A 21,628-nucleotide genomic window follows, 5' to 3' on the forward strand; every position below is an offset into this window, starting at 1 on the left:
CACATATTCTTCATCCTCCTACAACTAAAGCTTAGTGAAATATTCTGCATAACTGTGTGGAAACAATGTTAATTACCTGCTGCTATCTTTCCCCTTTCAGTTCTTCAAAACAGGATTGTTTTCACTATTAAAAATATTAATCTGTCCCCAGGTTAATATCAAGCAAATTCTAGATACTTAAAATACTTTCAGTGTTCATGGACATAGCTATGAGTAAATTAACCTTTAGCTTTTCAAGTTACGTTATGTTTTTATAGTCTATTTTGTACGATTCCTAACAGGAAAATGTACTGTTTTGTGTGGGAGCCATGTCTTTGCACTGTTATCTGTAATCTATCTGGGCTTAGAGATAACTATAACATAGTGTAAGTTGAATTGTTTATCTCATATTGCTGACACACAGTCCCTGTCTTAATTTCCTTTTGTCTGGGATAAAATAACATTTATCCACAGCTAAACAAATACCCCAGATATCTGAGATGCTCAATCTGTTTCTCTCCTATTAAAATGCAACTCCCACCTATGGAACAAAACACAGCACCTGATTAACAGCCAATCACAACAAGTCAGAACAGAAAACGGATGTAACTGTTAATTAAAGCCAGTGGTGAGAGAGAAGGGAACCAAAAAAAAAAGAAAAAAGATAATTAAAGATAATTATTCAAATTGGAATTTGGCCAAACCAGAATTAATAAACACCGGAGTTAATAAATAGCCAAATAGCCCCAAGAGGTCTTTTTTTTTTTTTTTTTTAATACCCTTTGCAAAAATGTCTCCTCCAGCAGCTTGGTTCCCTAGTGTTGTGGGTTTTGGCTGGAGGGAAGCAGAGCCACTCCATGAGCAAATTCCCCAGCAGCAGACGGAGCTGTGGTCTCAATTGCTCAGTGCTAAACAAATCCAAAAGTGCTTAGCTTGTGAGAGTTGATAATATCACAGCTTGAAGCACGTTGAAGCAACCCCATGTCTGACATCTAACATTCATAAACACATACAGCACTGGGAGCATGCTGTAACCTGTTTTCAGCTGGGAGTGCTGATGATACCATGACAAACACAGAATCGATATGCGGAAGCAGCCCTGCACATCAAATTGCACAAGCATGTTGCAAGAAGCTTCTCTGCTGTCAAAATTTGAATTGCAAAGGCATAGCATAAGGCACTCCAACCCACGAGCAGATTGAGAGCTTGTATAAAGTTATGTAGACCCATGGATAATAATGGTGTGGCACCAATTTTTGTTAGTGGAATCTATTCCCCAGATTTTAATCAGAACAATCCTCAAGCCTTGTACAGTGTTTGTGTGGCTACAAAATTTGGAAGTGGAAAAAAAAAATCTTACCAATCTCATTTAAATACGTTTAAACTGGAATTGCACTCCAAGGACTACCACACCTTCTAAAAATAACATTATTAAAGCAAACCTATACAAAAGTATAAAAGCAATAAAAGCAATTCACTTTTCTTTTTTTTCTTCCACAATCAGTATCTACCAGTTCCCTATTCAAGAGGACACACATCCTAACAAAGCAAAAAGGTGCTAAGTATGCACTGAAGTTTTTTGATGACTCACTGCTCATTATTTTCAGTGTACCATTGAGTAACAGCTTATTTGACAATGGCTCAAGTCACCTGAAGTGACATGGGACCAAATGGCCTTTGTGGATGATGCTGTGCTGTTACCTGCTGGGATCCTGTCTCATATCTTGCCCTGGCATCAAGATTAAGGCTAGGAGAAGGTTGATCTTCACTGGCTTCCAAGGTGATTTTTACTCTGACTGACTCAAACACAGAGTAGGATAATGTGACAGGATTCCTGAATTGCTCACTCAATACTAACTGTATGTTAGTAAGAATGGGGTTCAGTTACTTGTGGGTGAAAAAATACAATAGCACAGATAACTCTATTCTAGGCACTGCATAAATGATTGAGCTGCTTTTCTGATGCACCAGCAACTTAGCAAACTAGAAAACTCAGACTGATAGATTGATGCAGTCTACAATTTTCAATTGAGCAAGCTGGCACATTCTGTCGTACACAAGCTGATTTAAACACAATGGATTTAAACACATCAGGCTTCCAGCTCTTCATAAGCTTATCTTGAAAAAGCTGGAAAACTCCCCCAGAACTCAGTGGAGTTATTTCAGTCGTTATCAAGCCCAGATCTCTTTTAGACACCTCAGGCTCCCTCTAGCTTGGCTTATTGTCTGCTCAGCTCTGGTCCCCAGCCACCCATCCTGCAGACTTTGTAGTCACCCCCTGCCAAGAGTGACCCAAAACCTTCCCTTGGCAGAGATGGAGCAGAGGACAACAAGCATCAGACTGTGACCTACTGCTTCACACTGAGACCAAGGCTCATTTCCTCATGTGGATAAGAAAGACAGGATACATGTACGCAAAATATATTATTTATGTAACAACAGTCATTTAAATTACTAAATATCTAAATTACTATTTAGATAACGAAGAACAGTCTCTCAGCTGCTATTTCAGTGTAAATTTCACTCAAAAATTCATGGCTTAAATTACAGCTGGAAAAAATGCACATGTATCAATGTTCCCTTGTAGCAAGGGAGCCAGTTTGAGCCTTGATAGGTTGGAAAAAGCATCTGCCATCCTCCAAACTATAGATAATCTTCAAATGCATTCAAGCTTAAGTGTACATTCCTCTCTGCAGAACAATTTGCAGGTACACAGGCCAAAAAAAGACCCTACTTTATTTCATTAGTCTGCAAGAGAAACCCAACCTTCTGTTTTCTAATCAGTTTCCACTGCAGAATAGGAAAATGAACCCCAGTCTTTTATATCCCAGCAAAGCCATAACACTATTGCCTATTCGGGGCTGAGTGGTTTAGTGTCCATTCCATTCTGTGGAAAGAATTCTGTGTTAACAGCAGGATCTGCAGCCGGAGGACATCAACTGAATGTGGGTGCCTGAGGTTCAAGATCCAGCTCCAAAGGATCTTGAACAACACTGAACTAAATGTTAAACATTTAGACACAATGGGCAGTTTAAGCTGGAGAAACTGAAAAAGACCAATCTCACAAAATACAGCACTTCCCAGTTCTGCAGAGTTTATCATCTGAACAGAGCTAGGAGCCAAGCCCCTCTCACATCAGACTGTGCTCACAAATTAGCTGCTGAGTGTTTCAGAGCAGGACTTCTAGCATCTCGCACACAAAAATCTCAGGTCACCTAAACTCAGGACACTGGTCATGACTCATGATGTTGAACAGCAGATTTGCCTCCTCTGGGAAAGATAAAGGAGTTTTAAAAATTAAGGTAATGTCCATACATTCATTATTAATCCTAGCTATCTTCAGCAGCTGGGATACATTGTGGAGGTACAGAATTCAGAGGGAGTCTATGTACTTAACGAAGGGCTGCTAAATGGCAGGACAGCTGAAAACTTGGCATTGCTAAACTTCCTAAGGAGTACCACTGCATTTCTGGAATCGAGGCCAAAAATTTGCCACAGATTTTTGCCACAGCAGTTTCAGACTCAGCATCTCATGCACTTAGTTGCTGAATCAGTTCTGATGCTCACAAGTACTAACAGAAAATGTGCATCTGAACAAACAAAAGCAGAGAAAAAAATCAACTAAAATATCTATCAGAGAGTACAACTTTATTGCTCTTATAAAAAAAAGGTATGTGTTCAAAATTTTGTGCTTTCTCTACTTATAATAACAGGTTCATTTTGTTTCTTCTGCAATGCATGTTATACCATATCTGGAAAAGCAGAGTGAAATACTAAAAAGAAAACCATACAGTCCGTGGATAAAAGTGTTCCAAATTTTTTCTCTTAAAAAAAAAAAAAAAGAATCATGAATAATGTAAGTAGGCACAGATATATAAAGAAGCAGATTTTTAATCTGATGATATCTTCTCAAGAAAAGGAGCTCTGGAAACAAGTAAGTAATTAATTATTTACCATATAGCCATAATAATATTTCTGTGCAGTAAATTTTAGCCTCTGGAGACCAAACTTGTTAGATCAAAAAGGAAAATGTTTAGCAGCCAAGAAAAAGGTTTTAATCCCTGTGTACATTATAGTGCTTATAAACACACATAATTCAGCAAAATTATCCCTCATCCCCAAGTCAAGGTGTGACCACTACAGCTACACGATCTCTCTGATACTGTTTACTGGGCTTTCAGTAATATCTATTTATATTTACCCAAGAATACTTTCCCAGTTTCTATATTATATATCATAATAAATCTGTAGGATCCTCTTTTCTAACTGTGTGAAGATTTAAGATCAAATACTTTTTCTAAGCAAGAAAAGGGACATATGAGCAATATATAACACTGTTGTACAAACAGAACATGCTATACTTCAGCATTAACCAACAGCAGGACTGCGAAGGAGTTAGTCCCTCTCAGCATTGCATAACACTGATATTTCTGTGCTGCACAATACTGTACTGCATGGCTGTATTTGCCCTGATTAGATTTGGGAGTAAAAATGCTGTAATAACCCTCCTGCTATACATGGACCCAAAAAATATTCATTGGATTGACAATTACTTCTTGCTTTGAGGTACCCTATGTCCTTGCCTCAGTCTGACTGTTTTGGAAGAAGCTAGAACTGAACTGTTCAAAGAGCAAATATCTTCCATTTACAGCAAAGGTATTTTCTACTTATCAAATCCTAGCAAGGATAAAATGGCAGAATTTCATTATCTAGCGCTCCGCTACAATGACCCCACATCTAGAGGTAACCAAGATGCTATCTGCAAGATGTCTGGTCAACACCATCAATAAATCACATTAGTCTACACCAATAGGCATGCAAAAAAAGTTCAATGTTTAAAAAACCAACTTTATAAGTCCATCTTCCAGGTATAAGTCTGCATAGAAGGAGTGGTCATCATTGATAATTCTTCCACCTTTAATGAGTAGTCGGTCACTCTGGGGGGAAAAAAAGGAAGAAATGTGGGTTTGTTCAAAATAATAAACATAACAACAGATTGATGATACCAAACAGGCTTATATTATATGCAAAGCCATTAATATCAAAACACTCACCCTAAGTATAGATCTATGCCATAGATTCAGAGGGGTACATAGGCAGTGGAAGAAAAAGCCCTGGTTTAACTGAGTGCCTATGACTGATTTTTGGGACATCAGGCCTCATGATAGTCACACAGTTTTATCCTCAAAGCAGAAAACATAGAAACACTTGAAATCCTGCTTCATCCCCTTTTTACCATTACCTTAGAGTAAGGAGGCCAAAAAGGAATGTGAATCCCAGAGACCAAACTGCCCAACATTGTAGATTAGCTCAAAGGGGATTCTTAGCACCCCTGGAAGAGTGACAGAGTTTGAAATGGGTAGAGATAAGACTGGAAGAGGCTGCACAGCCCACAGCTTGTGCTTCCAGTACTGTGTTACAGAGGTGCAGCAGAAAAAACAGTTTCTAGTTGGTTGCTTCTGCATGGAGACTGAGGGCATGATGAAGGAATCGCTGTCTGTTGGTTCATGGCAAGTACTTGCAGCAAGAACTGCAAGTACTTGCCAAAGGGTTAATACAAGTTAGGTGGCTGGGGGCAGTCTGCACTGGGGCTCCCCATGCTGTGTGTCAGTCCCTGAGCGTAGTCTCCAAAGTTAGGTTTACCTAAAATAGCATGTGGTACATCGGGAACAGTCCAACCTAAATGATTCTGTGATTCTGTATGAAATCTGCTGGGACACTGCTCACTACCATCATCTGTTTTCATTTTTCTCTATTCAAACAGTTACACTCTGTTCTCAAAAAAACCCACAGATTTTACAGAAAACAATTTTTACCACAGCATATTCCCCAGAACCAATATTTGAATTCCCCCACTGAAGAAATCATACTGGAAATGCCAGCACCCCACCAACTACCCAGAAACAAGGAAAGTCTGCAACTTCAGGGCATGATGCTTTTGAAAGGCACTTGGCATTTGCCAAGTGACAGTGAATGCTGCAGTCAGAACCCTCTTTTCCCATTCATATATAATAGGCCATTTATTATAAATTAATTCCTTGGCTCACCAAACAGTAACCCACAATCTCCATTTTGTCCATGCTTTATTACTCCTCACTCCAGACTCAGTTCACGGTTTAATTACACGATGACTCACACATACAAATCACGTGTGTCTCAAGTTCCCAGTTCAGAAAACAACTGAACAAGCTGATATGCCTTCTCGTCTACAAAACCAGGGCAACAACCAAGAGCTCCTAAAAAAATTATTGATAAAAAATGCTAAGTCAGAATTAGGGTTGTTATAACAACCTTTCTTCAATGCAACTTCACAGTTACAGGCTTAATGTTGAGTATTTACTATTGAGCTTGTACTTGAATGTTTTGTAGGTTTGAAGCCTATATACCCCTCTGTATCATTCTAGAAAAGCAAGAAGGGAGAACGTAGCCGTCATTATTAAAGACATTTTAAATACAGTGCATGACAAAAGAGTACATATACAGAAGGCTGGAGGCTCTTCTCCCTATGCTGAAGCAGCCAGATGACCTTGGGGGGAATCAAGATCCAAAACTGCACTGAAATACCTCCCTGGGACCTGCCTCACACATTGGCACCCTCCCACTGAAGCACAGAGACAAGTGCAAGTCCTCATTCTGCAATTTGCCAGACCAGGCTCCATGGTTCCCCCCTCCCCACCAGCCTCTCTACTGCCACTTATAATTGTAGCATTTGTGAATCAGCAGCCTGAAAGGTAATACATTTCACCATGTGCTGGCAGTAGCATCTCCTCACCACGATGATGAACTGCACTGCCCACTGACCTGCAGAGACCACCATCTTGTAAGCTCTTTCTAAGTTCATTCAATTGCCTTCCTACACATTAATACTGTCCTGCCACAAAGAGGCAAGAGCACATTGACACCAGCAGGGAATGCTCCTAGAGCATTGCATCTGCCACTGCTGATGAGTTAAAAAATCTGCATGCTCATCAAGATGTTCTACTGATATTTTTTATTTTTTACACTTAGGAGAAGATGCATAATACATAGAAACAAATGTAGCAGGCTGAGAAAATAAAACAGACTAAAATAAAACAAAGCACAATCCCAGAAGAATAACTGTATACATAAGGATTTTATATGCTTTTATATATGTATATGTATGTGGCAAAACAACATATTAGAAGAATCTGAAACCAAAAAGGATACAAATCTAGTTTCAAGAAAGCACTCAGTTATGTGTCATCCATTACATTAAGTCTCACTTACAGTTTATGAAGGATTACTGAATGTTTAGCTATAAAGTCAGCATTTCAGAGGGTCTAAGAAATTCTGGTGAAGAAAGCAATCTGCACTTTACAGAGGCTTTCAATGTTTAATTTCTTGACAACTTCCTGCTCAAAAAAAACCCCACAAACCTCCCAACACTGTTGCAAAAGGAAGCAGCATCTAAGTTGGCCTGTGGCTAAGACTGTGCTCAGCCAGGAATAGGAAGCCATGGGATGGAGATGAGGCTGCCAAATCCCCCACAAATTTTGATGCTCCCCACAGCTCCCCAAGTCTGCCAAGCTACCACGGACACAAGCAACCAGGCAGGTGTCCATGGAGCCGTGCCCAGCTTTCATCAGGACTGATCGATGCGGAAACATCCTGACATACATTTTGATCCCAGTGAATCAGCAAATTCTTATGAAAAGTGTTTTGTTGGCACTTTTCCCAACCACTCAAAACCGTAAGTGCGTCTGTAGGACGTGTTACAGATCACAACAAGCCAGGAGCAAAGCTGGGTACATTTACACAGATGGTGCTGATGGGCACGAAGGAATCAGGTCAGGTTTGGGTGCCGCACGGACACCCCAGCAGCACGCTGTGCCCCCATACACCCTGTGGGGACTAGCAGTGGCTCACCTCCAGCCTGAACGCTGGTACCAAATGCCTGCATGCACCTGTCCTCGCTGATGCATTTCCATGACCGTGCTAGAAAAATGACACAAGCATAACTGGCTAATAGGGAGGTGTGGGTTCACACTTCCAAGCAATTTGTGGCATTGTTTATGAACTAAACTTTGGTCAACATGTGAATAATCAGAGCCTATTGCAGCCTAAGCTTTGGAACAGGCACGGCCCTGGCCAGAACACAAAGGGATGTTGCATCCCTACTCTGCTGAGATGCCCACAGTGCCAGGATGCTTCCTGTGCTGTTTCAGGTCACCAGTACTTGCTGCAGTGAAATCCTGGACAGAAATCTGGGTACACAGGGACTGAGAATTAGGTTAGCCTTTGTTCCCCAGCACAAAGCCCGGCTGCGTGTGTGTGGTCAGCAGCCATTTACTCTTTACCAGGGACCTAATGTCAGGCAGGCTGCTCACAGTTTTCCTAACCATGTGCCAAGCATCCAGAAAAACTAGTGACCGAAGTCCTCTTCTTCCTAATAACACTCCAGGCTGGAGGACAGCCACGGTCTGCTGTGCCCTCGGGAAAGCAGGGGGAGGGAGGAGTGACCCAAAACTCATGAATTAATCATGCAGCGCTGGCCCATATTTCCCCTTCCCAGCTATAAATCCCTCAAGGCAGGCCATTTTCTTTGCTTAGCTCTCAGATGTACCCTCAGCCACTGGGGTGACCTTCGGGTGCTCTCACAATACAAACAACAGCGCGCTCATTACTCAACCCAGGCGGTGACAGCAGTATAAACCTTTACATAGGACAGACAGCAGGGACACAGCAAAACAGAGAGGAGGAATTACAACGAACATAAAAACTGAGCAATTCACCGGGTGCCAAGACTCAACGCAATAAAAACCCTGCACTCACTGACATGGGAGGTGTGGATTCATGCAATTGCTCAGCATTTAGGGGGAGGATTGGAGCCGAGGTGGCTCTCCAGCCATCACCGCAGCATCGATGCAGTGGCACCAACGCCAAGCTGTTTGCTTCCGGGTTTTGGGGCTGGGTATGAGACAGCATCAGCTCAGCAAGCAAACGATGCATATCTTGTGCATCCCCACAGCTCCATTTTACAAGCGCTCTGGCACCGCACAGCTCGGCTTGCTGTTGAGTACAATACAGCCGCTCCTACCATTCACAGCTCTCCACCTCCCAACCCTGCAACGCTGCATTCCCAGTGATTTTTTTTGCTAATCTCAGGCTAGCTTTTCCTGCTTAATCTGGCAGCAAAGCCACCGAGCTTAGCCGGTGACATGACAGCAATATTCACAGCAGCAGAAGGAGATGCCACAACCTCGGCATCATTTGCTGCAGGAGGAGGGGCTGTCTGCCCAGACACCAGGCTTTTGCTCAGTTACAACTATTGTTTGCTTTACAGCAAGAGCAACATGAAACATCTGTAAAATGGTGACAATTTGTACAGATTGCCTGTTTTGATGATTTTTTATTTTTTATGTCAGCTTGGCTCAGCCCTTTGTGAAATATATCCATATTTTCACTTATTCTCAATGGTAAAGGGCCAGCAGAGACAAACAGGGTCTGAATCAACCTGCCAGATGATCCTGATGATGAGCCTGAACCCCACACTGTGGTCCTAAATTCTGCAGACGTTCCTGTGCAATTATAAGGGAAGTCAAATTCCTTCGGTCAGTAAATCACTCAACTCCAAATAATTTGAAAATATGATCCAATTGCTAGATTACAATGCTGGAGGAAGATCAACTGCAAAGAAATTTAAAATTATCCCTTTTTTTTCATTCACCTATTGCACTACAAGCTACATAAATTTAGAATTATTATACACAAAAAATATATATTTTTTTAAATGCGCAATTCTCAATTTACTTCTAGAACTACTGAAAAACACAGCAACAGAATAAATAAATCTGCCATTGTATGATATAAGATTCACTAAACAAATGTAATTTCAACCTGGTGCATCATGCCACAGTACAATGCAGCACAAGCTATAGTAAGACACACTTCTCTGCAGTATCAATATCCATTGTACTGCACTTGCACGTACCTTTCAGAGAAAAACCACACCTACACAGTACAAGATGGAGCTTGAAGGGGAAAAAAGAGCAAGAAAGAATCTAACATTATCTATTCTAGACCTATGAAAACATTCAAAGAAATTTTAAAGTGATAGTTTAACCAAATAGCAGCATCTGTCCAGACTGCAACTCTGATATATGCTATTATATTTTTGCTTCTCTTTCACAAATGGAATGTCTATCTATTAAACCTCCAGCTCTAAATCAAGCAAGTAATTCCTTTTTAAGTATTTACAGTTTGCTTTACAATTTAACTACAATGAAATTCACATGACATACACAAAAATTGGTCTCAGCACTGCTTCATGTTTAGAATTGGAGTTTTTACAATTGCTGCATTGCAGCCATTGCCAACTGAAGAGGTCTTTGCAACACTTCTAGCCCAAATTTTCCAATCCTACTGGAGGAGAAAACACTCAGCAGTGATTTCACCCTTTGCATAATTCTAAGGACTTACTAGAATATATCATTGTCCTCAGATCTCCACAGCAACAATGGGTGTATTCTCTAAAATCCAGATTAGTTCACGGCCCTGAAGATGAGTAAGGATTTTATGCTAAATAGCAGTTAGAGAACAGGTTAACTTCTAAACCCACCTCCATTTCCAGTTCTCTGCCTGTAAGTACGTGATTTAAAAGACATCAAGTTAAACATAACAGACATAAGAAGGCATTAAGCTATGTTATCACACATACAGCCAAGGCATTCCTCTTTACTTTTTCAGCATTTGAGAGGTAGAATCCTTTGTTACCAAGACTTTAAAAGGACCACTGAGAGTTAAAAAGACACATCCTCATTTTAGAGGTAAAGTTCAAAATCCCCAGGCTGATGTTTGTATTCTCCTTGGCTATCAAAATCTCAACGTGAATATTTGGGAGGGAGCAGTGCCTCAAAAGCAAAACTCCCACTGGCAGACAATGGAGGGAGATATTCAGAGCTCTTCTGTACTGCCATGCATCCGTTCGTGCAGTTATTTCCCATAACAAATTAGAGATTTAAAAGATATTTGGCTGTCTATTTTCAGAGCTGGTCAGACTCAGAACCAGTTGTGACACAATACAGTTCAGTTACCTTGGTTCTACCAAAGTACTTACAAATAAGGAATATTTTTTAACTTAATGGCAAAGGAATAAAGACATCCTTCCCAGGAGGAATGCTTGTTTAAAATCCTTTCATAAGGATCAAAGAGCTGTAAATGGGATTTCATGAAGTACTGTCTGCTTATAGAAGATCTGCTTTTAATCAGCACTACCCTCCCTTTTGAATTTTATGTCTAGGTTACACTCCATAGGAAGTAATTTTTAGCTAGGGTGAGCCCTGACTCAACCGAGGGAATTCCTTGTAAATCTCTGTATCCTTGAGGCATCATTTCTGCTATGCTACTAATGGAGAATCCTGCTTTTAAGGTCCTTTTCTTAGTAAACACACTCCAGTATATGGCAATTCATTTAGGAAGGATTATGTTGATTGTAGTAATGCTGTATCCTGGTCTGTAGCCAATGTATTCATTCATCTTTATTCATTTAAAAGATATGATGTTCTTTTGTTTCTCCTTTGGAGACCTAGCTTTTTATTCATCTAGCAATTTCAGTCCTTAATCACACAGTCTAAAAGGACTACTCCTACGGCTCACACTCCGTGGGGATTTCTTTGCTGTAAATGTCATCTTTGCTTTGCTTTTTGAACAGAAACACAACAAACATCTTATTGATGACAAAGTTCATTGGCATCAGCAGGAGTTTCACCTAAGTATGGGCTGGAGGGTTAAAGCCATTGCATCATGAATCATAAGACCCATCTCTTGGGTTACACGCTGGTTATGTCAATTAGAGCTGATACCAAAATCTCAGCAAGCCGTTCACATGAAAGGTTAAATTTAGGGAAAAAAATAACAGCAACTCAGCATGGTTTCCTGCTGCGTGCCACTGAATTAAAATCAGTTTTATTTATATTCTAGTCAGAAACCTGCACCAGGTTGCCAGGACACGTCAGCCTTGGCACCTGTCAGGGGCACTACACATGGTCAAAATCTGGCTGAGACCATAAGGAACTCCTCTGGCAGAGGAGGTGGAAACAAGAGAACCAGAAGAAGAGAATATTTCCTTGAATATGGTGTTAGCAATGGTGGTTCATGATCAACTAAATGCAGTGGGTACACACACATATCGTTTGTATGTAGACATGTGCCAGCCATAGCAAGTCACGACACCTCCCTCGGTATGAGCACTGGTTCAGGAACAGTCTTCCACAGTCTTACAGCTCTAAGCACTGAGCCAGCCACAGATAAGGTGGGTGAGAGTCATCATCTTTATTTGGGTCCTCGCTATTACACTCAGATTATAGAGTGTAGATTTTAATGAAAACATTGGGGATATTTATTACTCGGTAGAAATATAAGCAAGATCTGTGGCTTTAAGCCTCATCAGGACACTTACTACAGGTTGAAACTTATCTGGTCACAAGCACAGTAAGAGAAGAGGGAAAACTAATCTTGAAGTATCTCTGTCCCAAGGTACAATGCTACCATCTTTACATGTATCAAGATTAGAAAACTACAAATTATTTTGCTGCTTCTCTCTGTTACACCTCACTCTCACCTACAAAAGCAGCAAGAAATGTATTCCAAGTAGGCTGCACCGTGCCTGAGTACCTCGCAGGCCTGGTGGCTCTCTTAGCTCCCAATGCTGCAAAGGAAAATGAGGTTTTTCCCTTTCACTGCATGTATAAACTCACTTATGAAAGAAGCAGAAAGCAGATCCCTCATGTGTCAGGCAAGTGGTTCACTGCCAGTGGTGGCTCTTGGCACTTGTGAGAGGGAATCTTAGACTTCCTCAACAACCACCTCGCTGCATCAGCTGTCTTCCCAGACAGCAACCCCCTTCCAAAGCCATGTGGCTTCCAGCAGAAGGCAGCTCATCTCCCCACAGTAGCAGCAGCTCTGACACTGAAAACCCTCATGTGCACAGCTGAGAGCACTGACTGACAAACTTGCTGTGGCAGTTCAAGGAACCACTGCCCCGAACCATTCTTTATGCCTCTGCCAAAGGTTTCAGTCTCCACAGTAGGAGATGATTGAAAGACAGGTCACCAAAAAGACCTACTGTGAATGTAACTTAAGACAGTAGATAGAAGTGGCTGAAGCAAGCGTTTACTCTCCTGTAGGAAAAAAGGAAAGAAGACGACTTATCATAGAATCATAGAAATGGTGGTTGGAAGTCCAATGACTTCTACCCAATCAGCTAAAGTGCCTCCAGAGCTGCCAAATGCAAGTCCAGTATAATAGACAATGTGAATTCACAAATGTTGACAGCAGACAGGCAAACTGAGAGCATCCAAGCCTATCAAAAAGCTATTGATAAAATATATATATGTATAACTTTGGGTATTAAGCAAATATACAAGAGTTAGAATGGATCTGGAAGTCCCAGGCCCAGGTGTTTTTAAAGCAGCATAAAAAGTGCTGTCTAAATCAGTCTAAATCTTGTACCATTAACAGAATAAAAATGTGAGAATTTTTTCCTATGCCAAGCACTTTTCAGTGGCTTTTCAAAGACTTTTGGCACGTCACACACCAATCTGTAGCTTCATACTGTTAAACAAAGGTGGCTGGGAAAAAAAGCACAGCCAGGGGAAACGTGGAATAGATCCATACCCAGACCAGGACTTAAAGATTCCCCATTACAGGCACTCACCACGCCTTGAACCTCTAGGACGTGTCACCCCTGGTGTCCAAGATGAATTAGCTCCAGGCTGCTACTGTGTCACACCAGTACACCCTACATTACCCCAGCACGTTGTCCAGGCCCAACACAAGTTATCCGTCTTGACCCTCAGCAACCAGCCTGAGACCAGTCTCACATACGAAAAGTCCAGTTGAATTTTGTCTGGATTTGTATCCCTCATAGCATTCTGGCACGTGCAGCTGAAGCCTACTTATTTCTCAGCTCTTTTCATGCCAATCAATTCAAAAGGCTACAACTAAAATTATTCTCTGTGCCCACTCCTCTGAATTTCTCCACCCTCTCTTCATTTTCCTGCATCTGCTGCTGCTTCTGATCTCATACCAGTTCTCCTCTTTACTTGCTAAGCTCAATAGCGAGGGAGCCTTTCCTTCTAACACCTCATTTTTGAGCTCTCTCCCCATTTCTCACAGTCTGTCAGCTCAGGACCAGCAGCTCCTTCCCCCATTGATGTGCCAACTCTTGGACCACTCCCAGGAATACCGTTCCCTTCCCCAAGAGATTCAGGCACCATTTGCCTCTTCCACGTGCCCCCCTGCATTTGCTTTCATGACTAGCTATTTTCCCTTTGCTCTGTGGAGCTGTCTTCACACCTCCTCTTCACTGAGCTCACGCTGGTTCTGTTTTAATGGCTGCAATCACTACTGGAACAAACAAGCCCTGTAACAGACATTTTATATGCCATATGCTTTTTTACTTGTGCTCTGTATATACTGTAATTTTGAGTTCATCTGGGCTTGAAACGTGCCGAGCACTACCAAAACATCCATGCCAAAATAATTTATGATGGATATTTCAGTGTCATCATCCCCATTGATTCCCTGTAGCATCCAGCACAAGAGGAATGTAATAGTGATGTTAAAGCAAGGGGCGGGGGAACATACCCTGGAAAATCTGGTCTGTGTGAGAGCACGCCTGCACAACTAAAGCACAAAAGATTGCCACTTCATGCAGAAAAACACCTCAGCACTGGATGTGGCAGGTGACTGTACTACACACATGGAAAAATACACCCCTGCAGATGCATTTGTGCCCACCCTTGCATTATACATACCCCTTTCCCTCCCCAGCTAATGTTCCTGAATCAGGGGAGTGAGACCCCCAAGGGCCTCAACATAGTGAGGAGGACATCACCAAAATGCTCACATTTCATGGCTCAGTGTTGTCTCTATTTTACATCACCCAGATACCCACCTGGACCTTCAAAGACAGAATTCCTTCCCACAGCAGTGACAGCAAAAGGCACCCAGTTTCTCCAGTCTGACTCCCCACTGAATGTCACCGTACACTGGAGCAGTGCTGCTGCTCACACAGCAGCCTGGATGCTCTGCCAGATGTGTGAAAGGAAGCAGGGCAAATTGCAAGAAACAAGGATGTTCGGAGGCTTAAATGAAAAGCAGGGGCAGATTTGGCATGTGAAAGCAGGGAGCTGCCCTGCTGCTTTGGGGGAAAGTGGTGAAGGGGTTATCACTTGTGCACTGCTGATAGCCTCAGGAGTGCAGATAATGTGGTGCAGACAGACAAGACATGAGGAGGAAGCTATGCCCACCTACCCCTGGCAGTAATCCAGCTGGGACACCACAGGGTGGTCTTTCCAAGTGTGGTACCCACTCCCACACTGACCAGAGCTGAAACCACCCCCTGCTTCTTCCTTCAGGAAGTTCCCAATGCTGCAGACCTAACCCACAGCAAGCTCCCAGAGGGAAGTTTCAGCCCTGACTACAGGCACGTGGCTGGCCTGGTGACGATGCTGCAGTGATGTTCCTGGGAGCCCAGGACAGCTCCTGGCCCCAGGCAAGGAATGCAGGTTTGGTGCAGGAAAATCTGCAGCAATGTATCAGAACACAGGGCACCATCAAAAACGAGCTTCCCATTATTTCACTGAACCAAGATGATGTAGCTCCAAAAAGCAGGAGTTGGGGGGGAGCGTTATGCCAGTAACAAACGACATTTTTGTAAGATTTTATCATTGCTGTTGTTGTTACATAACTTCAGAGAGCTATCACATTTCCTCAGAGCCCAGAGGTTTGAAGCAGCAATGTATTTCCTCAGTGGCAGGATGAAAATTTCCCACACTGGAAGGGGGCTTTCAGAAGATGCGTGAAGGAGCCAGACGCAGTGGACCCTTCTTAGCCAGGAACTGAGTATAAGGTGTAACACAGAGTGCCTGATTTGCTTTTGCTGGAGAGGAAGAAGTGTAAAACATTGAAATAAGGAAAAGCAGTCCAAGTCAGATGCCTGCCAACTTCACTAATCTGAATCTGTCTTTGCTTTGGTCATAAAACTTAACACTAACATTAATGAATATTAATTTATGGAAGCTTCCACACATCCCATTCCAAAGGGAACAGGCTGGGGTTTGGGCTTTCTTTTTCCCAGCAATCCCCTCACCAACAGAGAAAGATATCTGGGAGAAGTCAAGGAATTAAAACAAACTGTTGATTCCAAGGCAAAGACCTTACAATTCTTCCAGTGTCTTCACAGAATCACAGAATTTCTAGGTTGGAAGAGTCTTTTTTCGTTCTGAACTGGAGAGCAACCAAGCAGCTATGGGTGGGTGTGAACCTGCTACACCCTGGCTGCAAATGAAAGTGGATCCCTGCACGGGGCATTTGCTTGTTCCCCCAGGCCTGGGTGAGCATCATGTGTACCTTGAGTTACAACAACGCACACGATGTGTGTGAGACCAAAGCAGGACGAGCTCTCACCCAGCACAGCCCTGCTCACACCTTGGCCACCAGGCACTGGTGCCTGTTGATAGAGGGAAGCCATGTCTGTGATATCACCCAGCCCTGCTTTCAGAAGGGTGCTGCTCCCCTCTTAGCCAAAGATTCTGGCTAAAGGATTTGTTTTAAATAATGAGAAAGCCTTGAGGTGCTTTCAAGCCTTGCAACACCAACTCAGATAATGCCTTTAGGGTACATTTTCCCATCTCCTAAGGCAAAAAGCCTTTCTGAAACCTGTCTCTCTGCTCACCACCATGGTGTTTGCTTAGGCAGCCACCACACCCACCTCTCAGCCTTGTCTACAGCTACAGCAACTCGCCCAGCTTCCCAGCACCCCAACCGTGCCGGTTTAGCTCAACACACCCAAACCTCTTTTGAGCTCACCCCATTTCCCCATCATCCCCCCATCCAGCCCCCCAAGAGCAAAGCGGGCCCCAGCCAGGAGACCCACGCTGCAAAATCTCAGCGTGGCCAAAATCCGGGAGAAATTTCCCATGAAAGCCCCCTCCCTCTGCCTCGCCTTTATTCCCAGCCTGTCGGTGGGGGTGATAAAACAATATACTGACTCCGAGGACCGGGAGCCTTCCTTTCTGGCATGGAAAGCCCGCTCCATTGTAGGGGGATAAAAGCATCTAGCGGGAGACAGGCACCGACAGCACGAGGATGGTTATGATTAACTCTTTGACTTCTGATCCCCACCCTGCCTGATGCAGGCACGGCGCGGAGGTGCTGGCATCATGGCGCTCTTCCCTTTTTCCACGCTTTCTCCCCACCTCCCCTCCTTCCCTCCCTCCCTCCGCGCCCCCAGCCCCCCCGGACCCCCTCCCCTGCCCGCCGGGGGCGCCTTGTGCCGCAGCTCCGTCCCCTCCCTCTTTTGTTCTGCCTCGCCCGGCGGCCGAGCCTCCCGGGGCCCTACTCCACCGACCCTACACTGTCCCCCCCCTTGGTTCCCTGGTCCCTCAAACCCTCCAGCACCGGGGTACAGCCGCTACTGAGCCCCCCCCTGCCCGAAGCCATCGCCACCGGGATGGGGGTGGCGAGGGAGCACGGTGCACAGAGGACGAGGGATGGGGAAAATATAAAATAAAATTAAATAGCGATGGTAAATAAATAAATAAATAACAGAATCAAAGACAATGGAGACAATATCATAGCCTAACGATAAAAGGAAAGCGAATAACGAAATAAAACCACTCCCAGCCCGGAGCTGCAGGAGGTGGAGAAGGCACCGGAGCCGGTACCCAGGCGAGCCCCGGGGACCCCCGGAGGCAGCCCCGGGAGATGGGGCTCCCCGCCGCCCCCCCCCGGCCCCCTAACAAAGGAGCGAGGGCACCGGCCCGGGCTGCGCTTACCGTTATGTGCGGGATGCTCTTCTTGCCCTGGTAAGACATGTCGGCTCTCGCTAGCGCCGGCACCCGCAACGCGCCCCGAGGACCGGCAGCAAAAAAAAATAATTAAAAAATAAAAATAAAAAAATCCCGGTTGGAAATAACGGGAATAAAAAAATCGGAGCTCGCTCGGGTGATGGGGTGGGGCGGGGGCGACCCGGCAGAGCTGTGTAATGGAGGCAAAGTTTCCTCGCCCAGAGGAAGGGGAGAGCCAGGCAAACCCGGCACCTTTTTTTTTTTTTTTTTTTTTTTTTTTTTTCCCCGGCTGCAATAAAACAGGGACGCGGCTCCCGAAGGGAGGGGGAGGAGAGCGGGGGGGGGTGTCGGCGAGCGCTGCCTCTCCCGGCGGCAGCAGCGCCCTCCCGACTGCAGGTCGGAGCGGGATTCGCTCAGCTCAACCCAGGAAGCGTTTCCTTCCCTCCTGGCCCCCACCCCTAGCCCCCCCCCCGGCCCCCCTTTCCCTGCCCATCAAGGCAGCCGGAGCCTCCCCCCCGCACCGGCGCTGGGAAACGCCGCCCCCCGGCCCCGCCGCCGCCCCGCTCGCACGTTTGGGGTCACCGGCAGGGTCCCACGGGAGGGGGGGTCCCACGAGGGGGTGGGATGGGGGGGCATTTCTGCGGCTGTGGGGGCAGGCAGTGGCACTGCCGGCTCCGTCCCCAGCACCGCTGTCCCCCTTGTCACTACGCTGCCCCCTTGTCACTGTCCCTGCGGCACTCCCAGCTCTGCCCTGTCCCCGGGGGGGGATTGGAGTCGGCATGGCCAGGCCAAGGAGACACTGCCAGAGGGGAAACGTGGCTAAATGGAAGCTTCCCTTCTCTTCTGACACCGGGGGTCCACCCAGTGCTTGATTAAGGGTCCACGTCCAGCTGTAGGGAAGGTAAAGGCTGCCGGCACATTAGCCCCCTTCGCATGCATGAGGAGCCAGGGGCATGCTGCACACACAGCCCTGCCACACGCACACAGGCACAGGATGTCCTCCAGCCAGGTGTCCCTGACACATCCCCAAAAATCTCCATTCAGGGTTTAGCAACAGCTCCAGTCCCTGCTGTGCAGGGGTCAGGCAGGTGGGTGGCTGCTCGCTACACTCCTCCTGAAGCCAGGGAGCTTTGTCCCCAGTCTCCTCCTCACCCCTGGGTCCAATCCTAAGAAAGATTGGGAGCATGGTGAGACCCATGAAGGTAGTGTGCAATGTGCTCACCAGCCAGGGCTTCCAGGTTGAACTCAGAAGCGGCCCACAGGGAAAAACTGGGGGGAGACATCAAGGATGTCCCAAAAGATGGGGGATGCGCAGGGTGTCCTCCCACTGCTGGTGGCACGGGGGTTCATGGTGTGAGGTGGGAAAGGGAAGGCTGCACTGCAGCTGGCAGCCTCCGCAGGAGGTCCCAAGGTCGCTGCGGGGCGGTTGCGGGTGCTGTGTCCCACGAGGTGCTGCCCTGAAACCCACCTGAATTGGGGACCCACGGGGGGGCACCAGCACCCCTTCATACTCAAACTGAAGAAGGGGAGGAAAGAGGGGAAAAGCTCGGTTTTGCCTGCAGAAAGAGCAGATCGTGGGCAGGCCACAGAGTCTCCAGGCGGGGTGCTGAGGCAGAGGGGGGGGATCCGCACCGAATGGCTGTGCAGGGCAGGGCTGCCAGGCTGCGTGTCTTCCGAAGGGGAAATCGCTGACCCGGTTCCCAGCAGAGCCAACCCCTGGCTGTGCCCCCAGCCCATATGCCACGACTTGGGGTTAGATGGAGAAGCCTACCGGCCTCACTTTTCTTTTCCCTTCACTCTCCTGCAGACCCAGGGCGGGGAAGCCGGGGCAGGGGTTTGGGGCGATGCTCCCGCCCTACACATTCTCCTCGCCCGGCAGACAATGAAAGCTGCCGGGGCTCCAGCAGGGGGTCGGGGCAGAGCCAGGGGCTTCCACTGGGACAGCCTCGGCGGAGTTTTCCCGACCAGCCCAAAAGTGCGGAGGGGCCGAGCCGTGCCGAGCCGTGCCGGGCCGCTTTGTTCCGCCGCTCGCCCCGTCCGGCCCGGGCTGCGGGGCCGGGGGTGGATGGGGGGGGACACACAGGGGTAAAAGGGGGGCCAAGGGGGGCGGTGCTGCCCTCCAGCCCCCTCCTCCGCCCAGCCGGCGTGTGCGGCGTTTAGCCGGCAGGAAGGAAAACTCATCGCCATCACTTACAAAGGAAAATGATTTCTGCTGCGTGCCCCCCCAGACGCCCCCTGAAAGCTCAGGCAAGTGAGACAGTTCACGGGCCAGGACAGGGGGGCACTGCCCCGACCTTCCGAGCCGAAAGACCCCTGGCAACGAGACCCCGTCCCCCCCTTATCCCCTTGCCCGGGCTCTGCGGCACGCCCCCCCACCATCCTCCCCGGCTCGGGGGTCTCCCCGCTCACCTGCCCGTTGTCGTGGCCCTGCAGCAGCTCCTTTCCCGCGGGGTAGCGGATCTCCACGCCGGGGGTCTTGTCCTCCCGTTCCCCGGGCGAGCTGATGACCGAGCCGGAGACCTCGCTGACGTCGCTGGCCGTCTCGCTGTAGTTGTCCCCCCCGTCCAGCATGTCGTGCCGGCTGCCGCTGCGAGGGGTCCGGGATCCCTTCTTCCCCACGCTGTAGGCGTCGAAGTCGATGGTTTTGTTCTCGTAGGCCCCCTCCACGGAGGCGAACATCCCCCCGTATTTCTGCCGCGGTGTCTGGGCTGTCGTGCCCGGCCTAGCCAGATAGACGGGCAGGTCATCTTCTTTATTCCAGTTCCTCTTTCTCTCGGCCATTCTCGCTGTCCGGAGCTCTTCCTCCCTCCCTCGCTCTCTTCTCTCTCTGCCTCCCACTTCTCGGCACCTTCTACTACCGGGATAGGCTGCTGGTGACCATAAAAATGAATGGATGGATGCAGCAGTGGCGGAGCTGGGTTGGCTGGTGGGATCTTTCCCTCAGGGAGATGCAAACGGTAACCTCCCTCCCCCCATCCACCCCCTCCAAAAGAATTAAAAAAAAAAAAAAAAAAAAAAAAAAAAAGGAAGAAAAATTTAAAAAGAGAAAGAAATAAATCCAAGCGGTATTTAAAAATAGCCGTGTTAGTAAAGAGCACGTGAAAATAAAGTACAAAGAGAGGAGAGGAGAGGGTGGCAGAGGCAGGTGATTGGAAAGCCCTTGACGAATAGGAAGCGCAGCAGCAATTCCCCGAGCAAGGACCGCAGTGCACACGCTCCCCCGGTATAAAGAGCGAGCCGGGGGGGGGCGGCGGGAGGGAAGGAAAGGGAAGGGGAGGAGGGAGCCCGCTGCGTGCACCCCCCCCCGTGCGGTGCGAGCGAGGAAAAAAAAAAAAAAAAAAAAAGGAAAAAAAAAATCTGAAATCTCTGCAGGCCGGCTGGGGGGGCAGTTTCTCCCACTTTGCACACTCCCCGCCTCCCTCCCTCCCTTCCTTCCTTCCTCTCTCTCTCCGCAGGAGCAGGAGGAGGCTGCGGCGGTGCCCGGGGAGGGGCTGGGGGGGCCCCGCTCCGCCCTGCAGCCCCTGGCCCCGCTGCGCGGTCCCGCGGCGCGGAGCCTCGCTGCCACCGCCGGGCGCGCCCCCGCGGAACATCGTCCCCCTCTACCCCTCCCAATGGAGCCCCGGGAGCGCGGGCGCGCCCCCGCGGAGCTGTCCCTTCAGCACCCGGCGGGCCTGCAGGCGGCAGATGCAAGCGGTGGAGGAGTTGGAGGGGCTGGAGGTCCCCGGGGATTCATCGGGGTTCCATCGGCAGCAGACCCGGGTGGCCAGATGGGTCGGTAACAGCTGCCCACGGGCCCAAAGAATGCACCAAGCAGCGATGTAACGCACCTGGGCAAG

The 21,628-nt window shown here is 47.0% G+C and overlaps 1 protein-coding gene across 2 annotated transcripts in view; it reads right to left on the reverse strand.

Annotated features, from left to right (window-relative positions):
* The window catches only part of CRMP1 (collapsin response mediator protein 1), a 49,109-nt gene extending 28,366 nt beyond the window's left edge, over positions 1 to 20,743 (reverse strand). Inside the window, exons 1-2 of one of the 2 annotated variants that reach the window (XM_082758677.1) lie at positions 20,202 to 20,743; positions 4,828 to 4,916 (exon numbers count right to left, since the gene is read on the reverse strand). In XM_082758677.1, coding sequence (XP_082614803.1) covers positions 4,828 to 4,916; positions 20,202 to 20,573 — 461 coding nt within the window. In that variant the 5' untranslated portion in view covers positions 20,574 to 20,743. Of the gene's footprint in view, positions 1 to 4,827; positions 4,917 to 17,780; positions 18,008 to 20,201 lie in introns of those variants that run through there. The other variant, XM_082758676.1, reaches the window with a different exon arrangement.
* Positions 20,744 to 21,628: the final 885 nt, after the last annotated feature.

This window comes from Aythya marila (assembly GCF_965140915.1).
Source record: "Aythya marila genome assembly, chromosome: 4".
NCBI classification, from domain to species: Eukaryota; Metazoa; Chordata; class Aves; order Anseriformes; family Anatidae; genus Aythya; species Aythya marila.